The sequence below is a fragment of the Budorcas taxicolor genome, chromosome 16, assembly GCF_023091745.1.
Source record: "Budorcas taxicolor isolate Tak-1 chromosome 16, Takin1.1, whole genome shotgun sequence".
Classification (NCBI taxonomy): domain Eukaryota; kingdom Metazoa; phylum Chordata; class Mammalia; order Artiodactyla; family Bovidae; genus Budorcas; species Budorcas taxicolor.
In genome coordinates, this window is record NC_068925.1 from 20,148,511 (window position 1) to 20,162,854 (window position 14,344).

Below are 14,344 nucleotides of genomic sequence, written 5' to 3' on the forward strand. Positions count from 1 at the left end.
TATTTTCTGTTTTGATGATCTGTCCATTGGTGTGAGTGGGATGTTAAAGTCTTCTACTATGATTGTGTTACTGTCAATTTCTCCTTTTATGTCTGCTAGTGCTTGTCTTATGTATTGAAGTGCTCCTATGTTGGGTGCATAGATATTTCCAATTGTTACATCTTCCTATTGGATTGATCCCTTGATCATTATGTAGTACCCTTCCTTATCTCTCGTAATCTTCTTCATTTTAAGGTCTATTTTGTCTGATATGAGGATTGCTACTCCAGCTTTCTTTGGCTTCCCATTTGCATGGACTATATTTTCCCATCCTCTCACTTTCAGTCTATATGTGTCTTGAGGTCTGAAGTGGGTTTCTTATTGACAACATATATATGGGTCTTGTTTTGTATCCATCCAGCCAGTCTGTGTCTTTTGATTAGAGCATTTAATCAATTTACATTTAAAGTAGTTTGATATATATGCTTCTATTGACATTTTTTAAATTGTTTATGGTTGACTGTGTAGATCTTTTTTCTTCCCTTGTATTTCTGGACTATATAAGTCCCTTTAACATTTGTTATAAAGCTGGTTTGGTGGTACTGAATTCTCTTAACTTACGCTTGTCTGAAAAGCTTTTTATTTCTCTATCAATTTTGAATGAGATCCTTGCTGGGAAGAGTAATCTTGGTTGTAGATTTTTCCCTTTCAGTACTTTAAACATATCCTGCTATTCTCTTCTGGCCTGCAGAGTTTCTATCGAAAGATCAGCTGTTCAGCATATGGGGTTTCCATTGCATGTTACTTCTTGCTTTTCACTTGCTGCTTTTAATATTCTTTCTTCGTGTTGAGTCTTTGTTAGTTTGAATAGTATGTGTCTTGGCATGTTTCTCCTTGGGTTTATCTTGTATGGGACTCTTTGTGTCTCTTGAACTTGAATGACTATTTCCTTTTCCGTGTTGGGGAAATTTTCAATTATAATCTCTTCAAAAATTTTCTCATACCCTTTCTTTTTCTCTTCTTCTGGGACCCCTATAATTCGAATGTTGGTGCATTTGATATCGTCCCAGAGGTCTCTCTTGGGCTTCCCTGGTGGCTCAGAGGATAAAGCGTCTGCCTGCAATGCAGGAGACCCAGATTCGACCCCTGGGTTGGGAAGATCCCCTGGAGAAGGAAATGGCAACCCACTCCAGTGTTCTTGCCTGAAGAATCCCATGGACAGAGGAGCCTGAGCAGGCTACATTCCACGAGGTCACAAAGAGTCGGACACAACTGAGTGACTTCACTTCACTTCACTTAAGAGGTCTCTGAGACTATCCTCAGTTCTTTTCATTCTTTTTTTCTTTATTCTGCTCTTCAGAAGTTATTTCTACCATTTTATCTTCCAGCTCACTGATTCTTTCTTCTGCTTCAGATATTCTGCTGTTGACTCCTTCTAGAGTATTTTTAATTTCAGTAATTGTGTTGTTTGTCTCTATGTTTATTCTTTAATTCTTGTAGGTCTTTGTTAATTGATTCTTGCATTTTCTCCATTTGTTTTCAAGGTTTTTTTAATCATCTTTACTATCATTATTCTGAATTCTTTTTCAGGTAGTTTGCCTATTTCCTCTTCATTTATTTGGACTTCTGTGTTTCTAGTTTGTTCCTTCACTTGTGTAATATTTCACTGCCTTTTCATTAAGTTTTTTTTAACTTATTGTGTTTGAGTTCTCCTTTTCTGAGACTTCATGGTTGAATTCTTTCTTCCTTTTGGTTTCTGCCCTAAGGTTGGTCTCAGAGAAGGCAATGGTGCCCCACTCCAGTACTCTTGCGTGGAAAATCCCATGGATGGAGGAGCCTGGTAGGCTGCAGTCCATGGGGTCGCTAAGAGTTGGACACAACTGAGCGACTTCCCTTTCACTTTTCACTCCCATGCATTGGAGAAGGAAATGGCAACCCACTCCAGTGTTCTTGCCTGGAGAATCCCAGGGACGGGGGAGCCTGGTGGGCTTCCATCTATGGGGTTGCACAGAGTCGGACACGACTGAAGTGACTTAGCAGCAGCAGCAGCAAGGTTGGTCTAGTGGTTTGTGTAAGCTTCATATACAAGCTGAGATTTGTGCTGAGTCTTTGTTGTTGTTGTTGTTGCTTGCTAGTTTGTTTGTTCTTCCTCTGATGGGTAAGGCTGGGTGAGGTGGTAATCCTGTCTGCTGATGATTGGGTTTGTATTTTGTTTTGTTTGTTGTTGACATGAGGCTTCCTGCACAGGTTGCTATTGGTTGTTGGGTGATGTCTTGTATTCAGGTGGTTTCCTTGGTGTGAGTTCTCACTATTTGATAATTCCTAGGGTAGTTCTCTGGTAGTCTAGGGTCTTGGAGTCAGTGCTCCCACTCCAAAGACTCAGAGCTTGATCTCTGGTCAGGAACAGGGTGGTTTGTTATAGCATTCCACAAGTGGTTTGTTATAGCATTAAGTGAGATTAAAACAAATACCCAAAAATGACGAACCAAAAATGAAGCCCAGCCAAATGGCAGTCACAAAATCAGGCAAATAATAATTAAAATATTGGAATAAACACATATAGATATACACCCATGACCAAAGTCAAAACAGTCCAACAAAAATAAAGTACCAAAGATTGACCCAGTGAACAAAGGAAATTAAAAAGTATATGTACCAGTTAAGAACAAAACTAACTAAAGCACAAACTGGAAAACAAAACTAAATCAATGTGCTAAGTGGGGAATAAAGCAATGAAAACAAAACTAACAAATATGTTGAGAAGAAAGGAAAGAAAAACATATATGCAAAGTTAAATAGAGGTAGATGAGGAAGATTTACATACTTTAAAGATTAACTGGAAGGGAAAAGAACAGTAGGAAAGGCAAACAAAGGAATATATGTAGAAAAAATATAATAGGTTTAAAAAATATAATAGGGTTAAAGAAATTAAAAATTAAAATTATAAAAAGGAGAAAAGAAAAAAAAAAAGGAAAACTCTACAGAGCTGCAGAAGCCCAACGTAGAGGCAGAGGTTTATAACAACAACAAAAAGTGTGACTGAATATATACATACACATATACACCCGTATGCAAAATCAAAACAGTTCAACAAAAATAAAGTACAATAGATTGACCCAGGAAACGAAGGAAACCAAAAATTATATCTAACAGTTAAGAACAAAACTAACTAAAGCACAAACTGGAAAACAAATCTAAAGCAAGGTGCCAACTGGGGAAATAAAGCAATGAAAATACAATTAACAAATATGTTGCGAGAAATGGAAAGAAAGAAAAGATATGCAGAGTTAAATAGATACAGATAAAGAATATTTATATACATTAAAAATTAACTGCAAAGGGGAAAGAACAGTAGGAAAAGCAAAGAAAGTAATAACTGTAGAAAAAATAATAGGTCTAAATAATTAAGAAAAGAGAAAAGAGAAAAAAAAGGAAAACTCCACAGAACTGCACAAGAGCAATGTAGAGGCAAAGGTTTATAACAACAATTTTAAAATGTGACTGAGAAAAAAAGAAAGCTCAAAAGCTTAATTAGATTTCATAGTACCAATAAAATTGACAACTACAACACAGGGGGAGGAAAAAAGAAAGAAAAAAAATCCAAAAGAATCAATAGAACAAGTCAAAACATAAGAATAATAAACACTTTTCTGGAGTCACTGCTGTCAGAGTCCTTTCCCTCACTGGGAGTCACAGTCAACCTAAACTCCCTAGGATACCCTCCAACACTGTGGTGATCTCTGGACCTGCTGTGGGGGCCGCTCAGATTCTAACCTGGTCCTACTCCTGTGTGTTCTTTTTGTGGGAGTCTCAATGTCCTTTTATATATTACATTGACACAGAGACCTCCTTGTTGATCCTGTGGATTTAATCTGCAGCTTGTATAGCTGGTGGGAGGTTTTGGGTCTTCTTCCTTAGCCACATTGCCCCTGGATTTCAATTGTGGATTTATTTCCACCTCTGTGCACTAAGCGCAGGTGGCTGCAACCGGCGCACTAAGCACAGCCGAGAGGAGCTACCCCATGTCTGACGTCAGGGGCAGTGGCCAGGAGGAGCAAGCCCATGTCCAAGGAGCTGTGGCTGCGCAGGCGCATGAGGGCATACAGGAGCCATTCCACGTTGAGGGTCAGGAAGGGCAGCGGTGAGGAGATACCCCTCATCCAAGGTAAGGAGCAGCGGCTGCGCTGTGCTGGAGCAGCCGTGAAGAGATACCCCACGCCCAAGGTAAGAGAAACCCAAATAAGATGGTAGGTGTTGCAAGAGGGCATCAGAGGGCAGACACACTGAAACCATACTCACAGAAAACTAGTCAATCTAATCACACTAGGGCCACAGTTCAGTTCAGTTCAGTCGCTCAGTCGTGTCCGACTCTTTGCGACCCCATGATCGAAGCACGCCAGGCCTCCCTGTCTGTCACCAACTCCCTGAGTTCACTCAGACTCACGTCCATCAAGTCAGTGATGCCATCCAGCCATCTCAGCCTCGGTCGTCCCCTTCTCCTCCTGCCCCCCAATCCCTCCCAGCATCAGAGTCTTTTCCAATGAGTCAACTCTTCACATGAGGTGGCCAAAGTACCGGAGTTTCAGTTTTAGCATCATTCCTTCCAAAGAAATCCCAGGGCTGATCTCCTTCAGAATGGACTGGTTGGATCTCTTTGCAGTCCAAGGGACTCTCAAGAGTCTTCTCCAGAACCACAGTTCAAAAGCATAAATTCCTTAGTGCTCAACTTTCTTCACAGTCCAACTCTCACATCCATACATGACCACTGGAAAAACCATAGCCTTGACTAGATGGACCTTTGTTGGCAAAGTAATGTCTCTGCTTTTGAATATGCTATCTAGGTTGGTCATAACTTTTCTTCCAAGGAGTAAGCGTCTTTTAATTTCATGGCTGCAGTCACCATCTGCAGTGATTTTGGAGCCCAAAAAAATAAAGTCTGTCACTGTTTCCACTGTTTCCCCATCTATTTCCCATCAATTGATGGGACCAGATGCCATGATCTTCGTTTTCTGAATGTTGAGCTTTAAGCCAACTTTTTTGCTCTCCTCTTTCACTTTCATCAAGAGACTCTTTAGTTCCTCTTCACTTTCTGCCATAAGGGTAGTGTCATCTGCATTTCTGAGGTTATCGATGTTTCTCCCGGCAATCTTGATTCCAGCTTGTGCTTCTCCCAGCCCAGCTTTTCTCATGATGTACTCTGCATAGAAGTTAAATAAGCAGGGTGACAAAATATAGCCTTAACGTACTCCTTTTCCTATTTGGAACTAGTCTGTTGTTCCCTGTCCAGTTCTAACTGTTGCTTCCTGACCTCCATATAGGTTTCTCAAGAGGCAGGTCAAGTGGTCTGGTATTCCCATCTCTTTCAGAATTTTCCACAGTTTATTGTGATCCACACAGTCAAAGGCTTTGGCATAGTCAAGAAAGCAGAAATAGATGTTTTTCTGGAACTCGCTTGCTTTTTCCATGATCCAGCGGATGTTGGCAATTTGATCTCTGTTCCTCTGCCTTTTCTAAAACCAGCTTGAACATCTGGAAGTTCACAGTTCACGTATTGCTGAAGCCTGGCTCGCAGAATGTTGAACATTACTTTACTAGCGTGTGAGATGAGTGCAATTGTGCAGTAGTTTGAGCATTCTTTGGCATTGCCTTTCTTTGGGATTGGAATGAAAACTGACCTTTTCCAGTCCTGTGGCCACTGCTGAGTTTTCCAAATTTGTTGGCATATTGAGTGCAGCATTTTCACAGCATCATCTTTCAGGATTTGAAACAGCTTCACTGGAATTCCATCACCTCCACTAGCTTTATTCGTAGTGACGCTTTCCAAGGCCCACTTGACTTCACATTCCAGGATGTCTGGCTCTAGGTGAGTGATCACACCATCGTGATTATCTGGGTCGTGAAGATCTTTTTTGTACAGTTCTTCTGTGTATTCTTGCCACCTCTTCTTAATATCTTCTGCTTCTGTTAGGTCCATACCATTTCTGTCCCTTAATGTGTCCATCTTTGCATGTTCCCTTGGTATCTCTAATTTTCTGGAAGAGATCTCTAGTCTTTCCCATTCTGTTGTTTTCCTCTATTTCTTTGCATTGATCGCTGAGGAAGGCTTTCTTCTCTTCTTGCTGTTCTTTGGAACTCTGCATTCAGATGCTTATATCTTTCCTTTTCTCCTTTGCTTTTCGCTTCTCTTCTTTTCACAGCTATTTGTAAGGCCTCCCCCGACAGCCATTTTGCTTTTTTGCATTTCTTTTCCATGGCGATGGTCATGATCCCTGTCTCCTGTACAATGTCACAAACCTCCGTCCATAGTTTATCATGCACTCTATGTATCAGATCTAGTCCCTTAAATCTGTTTCTCACTTCCACTGTATAATCACAAGGGATTTGATTTAGGTCATACCTGAATGGTCTAGTGGTTTTCCCTAGAAAATGTTAGAAAATGCACTGATCATAGCAAACACCCTCTTCCAACAACACAAGAGAAGACTCCACACATGGACATCACCAGATGGTCGACACCAAAATCAGATTGATTATATTCTTTGCATCCAAAGATGGAGAAGCTCTATACAGTCAACAAAAACAAGACCAGGAGCTGACTGTAGCTCAGATCATGAACTCCTTATTGTCAAATTCAAACTTAAATTGAAGAAAGTAGGGTAAACCACTAGACCATTCAGGCTACTGTCTACAGGGTCACAAATATTTGGACATGACCAAAGTGAGCCTGCACGCATAGATACAAGACTTTTTTTGGCCTGTGGCAGCTCTGCCCCAGTGAGAGTTGAGCATGAAGGTGGCACAGCTGCTAGGCTTTTAGGGATCCTGGCAATGCTAATTGTGCAGGGATATGGACTGCCTCCACCACAGGAGTTATGGCCCTATCAGTCTTTTCTTGAGCCTCTTGTAGCTGGAGATCAGAAGGCCTCTTTGGCCAGACTTTCTCCATAGCTCCTCCCATTCAGGCACTTAGAAGGCTCCCTTTCCTGGGGTCCTTCTTTGTTGTTCGCCACTTCAGTCACATAGAGGGGCCCCCCTGGCTGGGGTCCTATTCTATCTATCTGGATGTCAGGCACTTGAAGAGGCAGCCTGGAGGGGGTCCTACTCTGTAGTTCAGTACATCAGGCATTTGATGGGCCAGGCTCTCTATTGTTCAGCCGCCAATGCTGGTGTGTGGGGAAAGAGAGGCTATGGTGATGGCTCCACCCCCTCGCATGACTCCACAGTATCTTGCCTGGCTTCCATGGCTGCCTGGCTGTCCTCCACAGGCATTTCCCACCACAATCTCCTCCCTCACATCCTTTCAACCCATCTCTCCGCAGTCAACAGCAGCCCTTGCCCTGGGATTGCTCCACAATCCCTAAACTGCAGCTCCCAGCTGCTGCACCTTCTAGTGGACCCGCATCCCTGACCGGGGAATGTATGGCTGCAGCAAGGACTGTCTGATTCTCATTCCATTTAGGCTTCCACAGATCAGCTGTTTCACTCTCAGCCTTAAATGTTTCTCCTCTGACTCAGACAATTGCCCCAATATGGGGATGGGACCCCTGCTTCAGTTCCCCCACCCACTGAGGGCAGGGCCAGTCCTACTAACTCTCCTGCTTTTCCCCCTAGTTCCTTCATCCTGCTGAGTTTTGCATGGTTCTATATATTCTTTTCCACTGGTCAGGTACTCCTGTCTACTCTCAGCTGGTATTCTGCATGCACTTCTGTGTCTGAAGACGTATTCCTGATGTATCCTTGGAGAGAGAGATACTCCACATCCACCTACTCCTCTGCCATCTTATTCTCTCCCTGGAAGCTTTTTGAATGCAATTTTTTTAACCTGGTATTTTGAAATTTCCAGATGATATCCCCTTATATGGTTATGATTCAGTCATTTTCCTGGTATTTATAACACCTTGGAATCTACTTACAGGTATCTTGATTTGGGAATCTTTTCTTGTCATCTTTATTTTCTTCCCTTTTTTCCTCTGTTCTCTCTTTCTGGAACTCTTATTATCCAAATTGTTGATTTCCTGAATTTTAAGATTTTTCTTAATTTCTTTTTTAGTAACATATTTGATTTTTATTTCACTTTCAGAGACTTTAAACTTTCTTCTAAAGCTTTAATTCAGTTAATTAAAAATTAAGACTTTTAATTTCCATGAGATATCCCTCCCCGAAGTCCTGCTTTACTTTGATTTTTTTCCAAGTAGGATTTTTATTTTAGTGCTGTTTTATAGATAGAGGATGTCTTTTTATCCCTCTGAGGTTGTTATGTATTTTTTTCCTCATCCTGCATAGTCTCTATGTCTATTGAATTATTTCACTGTTTTAAGTTTGTTTCTTTTAACCTTTGAGATAAAAAAGGTGACAAGAAGATTTATATATGAGTGGGGCTTGTTGATTGATGAAATTCCCTACTGTGTGACCAGTTGGCAAGTTATCTTTTCTATTAGCGGATCCTGATCTGCTAGTTTATGGAAGTATTTTATCTGGAGTCACTCAGACTGTTTCAGAGAAGAATGCCGTTCTGTATGGAAACATTTATGACTGGATATTTGTTTGTGAAACCAGAGCTGGGGAAAGCAGCTGAGGTGCCATCATTCTAATTGTAGTCTACACTTTATCATGATGTTTACCTTTGCCCTTCATTCCAGATTTCCACTGTGCCTGAAAGTGAAAGTGAAGTCGTTCAGTCATGTCTGACTCTTTGCGATCCCATGGACTGTAGCCTACAACGCTCCTCCGTCCATGGGATTTTCCAGGCAAGAGTACTGGAGTGGGTTGCCATTCCCTTCTCCACTGTGCCTAGTAGCCCTAATTCCTAAATAACCCTGTTCAGTTTCTTGAGAAAAAAACTTCTGATCTCCTGTTGGTGGAATATGCCACAAGGAGAAACAGAAATCAACACTTTGATGAATAATATAGAGGTAGGGGACCTTGAATTCTGTAGTGGCTAATTTTGTGTTAACTTGACTGGGCCACAGAGTTGAGGACATCTGGTCAAAAATGATTTCTAAGTGTGTTTGCAGGGTTGTTTTTGATGAGGGAGGCATTTGAATCTGTGGCTCAGTAAAGCAGATTGCTCTTCACAGTGTAGCTGGGCTCTACCCTCAACCCTCCAGTCAGTTGAGGGGCTGAGTAGAAAAAAAAGTTGAAGGAAGGGAGAATTCCTCCTCTCTGATTGACTACTTGATCTAATCAATCTTCTCTCACTCTTGGATTTGGACCAAGATTTATACCATTAGCTCCTCTAATTCTCAAAACTTTGGACATGGACTGGGACTAGACGCCAAGGTTTCCTAAGTTTTCACGTTTGGTTTTGTTTCTCTGGAGAACCCTGAATAATTATAGGTCCCAATCACTATTTTTTTTTTTTTAAGACTTTAAGCTAATCCCACGATTTCAGCTTTGAACTTTATCCCATCTTGCCCTTATTCACAACCCTGCAAGTCTGTTAAGTGCTCAGACACTGAGGTTCTCTGCAGAGCAAGTTAGTTTGTTTTGTGTCGTCATCTCCTTCTGCCAACTACCACTTTGGCAATGCCTCTCCCAAGGCAAATTTTGCTTTCATAATTGTGTTAAAAATCTATCTTCTCTTGTTCTCATCTGCTTTGTCATTTTTCTTGTTTTTAAAAAATAAATAAGCCCTTTTAATTGTTTTTGGCACCAGTTTAATATATTTGGGGAGAAGCAATCTTTAAACCCAACTAAAAATATTTTCTTTTCTGTTATCATCCACAAGAATCTTCTTAAAGATATCTTAGAGACAGAGTCTCAAATGGATATTTGCTCAATTTCTGAAAAACCTTACATATTTTTAGCTACATATAAATATGTAATCTAAGACATATTCCCTTATGCCATTCACCTAGGCTTGAGTCATGGGGATGCTAACAGACAAGAAATTTGACAACATCCACCTACCTACTTATACTTCTTCCTTGAGTTCTTTAGAATGAACTCAAATGTCACATCTTTCATGATGTCTTCACTGATAATTATGGGCAGAGTTGAGGTTTTTTTTTTTTTAATGCACTTCTTGCACATTATAAACTTTTATTATAGTGTTTTTCACTCTGTTCTATAAATGTTTGTTTAGGGCAACATCTCCCACAGTTGACTGGAACTGTGAAAATTTAGAGGCTTTATATTACCTTTACCTCTTATATTATTATACCCACAAGTATGTTTGCTGAAAAAATAAATAAAGGTCTCTGGTGTCCCTTAAACTTGACCATTTTCCCCTGAAAAGGTAGGCAATCATGTGGATAGATGAGAAAAATCTGTTGAGGGAATTATCAATTAATTAACATATCCCACATGAGTTGTAGGAGGGCATGGCAACCCACTCCAGTATTCTTGCTTGGAGAATCCCATGGAGAGAGGAGCCTAGAGGGCTACAGTCCATAGGTCACCGAGTAGGACACCAATGAAATGACTTATCATGCATGTGCCCCACATTAGACAGATATCATCATGAGTTTGATAGAAGATATACTCAAGAAGAAAGGACTATTTTGCCCTGAACATCTAAGAATTGAATTATTTGAGTTTTTGTAATTATTTCAATCACTGGTTCTCCAAATCAGTATAGATTATTTTTGAAAAGATTTTTAAAAAACCTATAATTTTCAATATGTCATAAAGGAATCCTTCAGAATTGAAATATTTTATAACATGTTGATTATTTCAGTCAGTATGCATGTGTGTATATGGGATGTAATTGTGTGTGAGGGCGAATATGTGTGTAGATTAAAGGTGATTCATTTGGTTAGGGCAAAAATATGATGTGGGAATACTCAGATTTCTTTCTCTGCCCTTGATTTGACACAGAGAGGTGAAAATTTCATATTACTTTTGACTTGGAAACCTTGATGTTACATCTTTTTTCTCTTAAATTGCTAAATTTTGAATTGAAAGAGGATCACTTTCAAACTGTGGTTATTTCTCAGCAACAAAAGACTACACAAAAATAAAGGGATTCCATGAAGAATCTGATACAATTGTAAAGGTTATCCAATAATTTATCTCCCCTAATTATTTTACAGCTATTTCTAGCTTTAGGAAAATCTGACATATCTAAGTCTAACTTTTTTTCAAAGAGATTAAGTTAGGAGGTAGTCATTCTAATTAAAATTGTATTATTTGCCTCACAAAAGAATTTACTGAAGGACAACTTTTCCATGCACTCCAACATTTTTCACAGATTACTAAGTAAAAGGAAGTGAAGTTGGACAATCAGAAAAATCAAAGCTTAAATGTTAGGGGATGTGTCCACTGAGGATCAATACCTAATAATATAAAAAATTTGATTTACACACATATTTATAGTAATCTACTAAATCAGATTGTCATGGTAGGAATGATAGCTTTGATTTTTATTTTAATTGCTTATGGTCAGTTCTTTAGATTAATTGATAAAGAATTGGTACCTTGAAGTGATGCCATGAATTGTGGGAATCGGTATATCACTTGGAGTATCTTCCACAGTGGTGATTTGGGTTCTGTTGCTTTTTACACAGGCATATTTTGTGCAGACTTCAACCTGCAAATGTTAGTTTAGAAAAAATAATTGTAACTACTTTCAAAATACAGACCGCTGATGGACGGAAACCCACCCACTCTCATTTCACAGGTGCTTCTTACAGTTCTCTATGGCATCTTGGGATTTACTAAGTCTTAATTTTTTATGTTGAGTCCAATGGAACAAACTCAAAATAGTGTCTGGAAATGAGCCTGGGACAATTGACACAGTGATTCAAATGGCAATGTTTAGTTTCTAGTTCTAACTGTTCAGAAACAGACAGGCATATTCATCTTTTTGGAGCACAACTAAAGAAAAAGGGAAGATGCTTAATTCACAGTTGGCAAGCATAATATGTTATCACTGCATACTACTCTCTGGATCTATAACCAAGTAGGGTAATGATATTTTCTGGAAGCCTTGACACTTGACAACAAATAGCCTCAATGCTAATCTCTAATGGAAGAAAAATGAGGTCTAGGGAAGACTTCCAATATGGCTGAGCTATTTTATACCCATTTGTTCCAGCTGCAATTGTATTTCTACCTTAATCACAGGAGAAACTCATCACTCACCCTTTAATTCTGCTACCTAACCTGAATAAAAACCAAGGAGGCTGGAATAACTAAAGATTAGAAATTGAGTTCATCAAGCATTAGTAACACAAATAACATATTCAACAAGAGCAAGGGAGAGACAATGAAAGTGTAAGAGATTGCTTGTGGACCATCCATAAAGTAACACCCTTCTGCTCTCCATTAAAGGTTAAACCAAAGAGGAACTGCACTTTTACCAGTGATAATTTACTTTCTGTATCTAATACATAAATGGAGGATATTACATACTGATGAATCTTAAACACTAATACTGAACTTTAAAGCAAGGCAGTTCTCTGAATTTCCATGGGCATTTGAGGAAAGAAAAATGTGGTATTTGCTGCATATATAAGTTATGTTGTTTTGTTCATGGGGCATCTAATTGGAAGTTGAGGTATATTTTTATAATGCTGTTGAGTGATTTATTTATGCCTTATAGTATTCTGAGCTAACATTAAGTCATGTCCAGTAAATTCCAAATAACTTACAAGTAGATGAATATACTTGCTGTAATAGTATTAATGACAATAAAACCTCACACATATTGGGAAATATCTGACTACATGATGCATAGTGAGGTGACTCAAAATCAGCTCAACTGAACTTCTTATGTGCCAAATATTAGGATCTGTACTTGAACAAATAATTTAATGAATCCTCACAACTCTGTTTTCAGAAGTTTGCAAGTAGAGGAAAGGTCAGAGAATGCAAGGAATATGATCAAGCTGATAAGATATGAAATTATTTGATTCAGGCTTTACTATACCCTAATTGCTTTATTATCTAAATAATAAGCACATCTTTAAGCTATAAACTACTTAGGTCTATTCAAATGATTCTCTAGAAAGCTTTTACTCTGATTTTAGAGAAATGTGTCAATACTTTTTCACTTTGTTACTAATGTAGTATTCCAAGTCTCCACCATTGGGGCATATTTCTGGTGTTACAGCTATGTTGTATAACATGGTGATGAAACACAAATATACAGCTTTACATATTAATACTAAAGAGAAAAAATTTAAGAAAAATTTGAATGAGCAGTCCCTTTAGAAGATGATTCATTAAAATGCAGAATGATTCATTAAAAAACAGATGTTGTGGTGCATCTACATGTCTGCTTTAAAATCAATGGCTATTTTATAGAGGGGGTTAGTAAAGAGAATCTTAGTTTTAAAGTATTAGGCCTATCAGTTAAGTGCACATTTTAAATGGAGACCAATTATCTTTGACATCATAAATAAAAATCTTTGACATTTGATAAAAATAAAATTTCCAGTAATGCAATAACTATTTCAAGTAGAGTATTTATGGACTTGGAGGAGGGTCACAAAAATATATTTACAGTTATTAAGAATATCTTAGTCACCAGTCGCAAAATTTAAGTATTAGATTCTAATTTGGTCTTTTGTCTCCTCATCTGTTTCCTTGTATCAGATCAAAATACACTCTCGTCAGGCCATTAGTGGGCGTCCCTGATAGCTCAGTTGGTAAAGAATCTGTCTGCAATGCAAAAGACCCCAGTTCAATTCCTGGGTTGGGAAGATCCTCTGGAGAAGGGAAAGGCTACCCTCCAGTATTCTAGCCTAGAGAGTCCCATGGACTGTATAATAGATGGGGTCACAAAGAGTCAGGTACAACTGAGGAACTTTCACTTCTCTTCACTTCAGGCCATTAGTAACTCAAACAAACAGATCTGAGTGAAGCCTGTCAGAGTGGAACATGCCTGGAATGCTTACACACCCACTCCTGCTTCATGGTCAGAAGGCTGGCGCTGGATATGCATGCACAGAATCCAGTGATCTCACCACAATCACCCCCTCCACCTGTGTATACCTCCATCCCAGATACATTCTGAGTCCTGATAAAGCAAATGAATATGCTGCCTTTCGAGGACTCAGCTGGCTTTTTCCACCAGGGCCCCAAAGAGGAAAATACAGTAAATCTTTCATAACCTTCTATGTTAACTTGTCCATTAAGCTGCATTTCTAAGTATTTTGAATGTGATTTTTATTTTATAATGTGATCAATGATCTACACCTACACACAGATTCCCTCTGAGTCATCAAGAGAAACAGCAGTTCACTGATCTATGCTAAAATACACTCAGGTGGGTAGACAGAAATCATGGAATGTACTAAAAAAATAAGCAAAGTACCTTTCTTCTTTTACTAAATATCTTTATATGTCATTTTCTTAGGACACCAAGCCTAGTAGTGGGAGAGGTTAATGTATTGGTTGTAACTAGATGATTACAAATGTT

The 14,344-nt window shown here is 39.0% G+C and overlaps 1 protein-coding gene across 1 annotated transcript in view; it reads right to left on the reverse strand.

Annotated features, from left to right (window-relative positions):
- The window catches only part of USH2A (usherin), a 930,744-nt gene that overhangs the window by 260,146 nt on the left and 656,254 nt on the right, over positions 1–14,344 (reverse strand). The window contains exon 46 of the mRNA XM_052653949.1: positions 11,397–11,509. Coding sequence (XP_052509909.1) covers positions 11,397–11,509 — 113 coding nt within the window. The remainder of the gene's footprint in view (positions 1–11,396; positions 11,510–14,344) is intronic.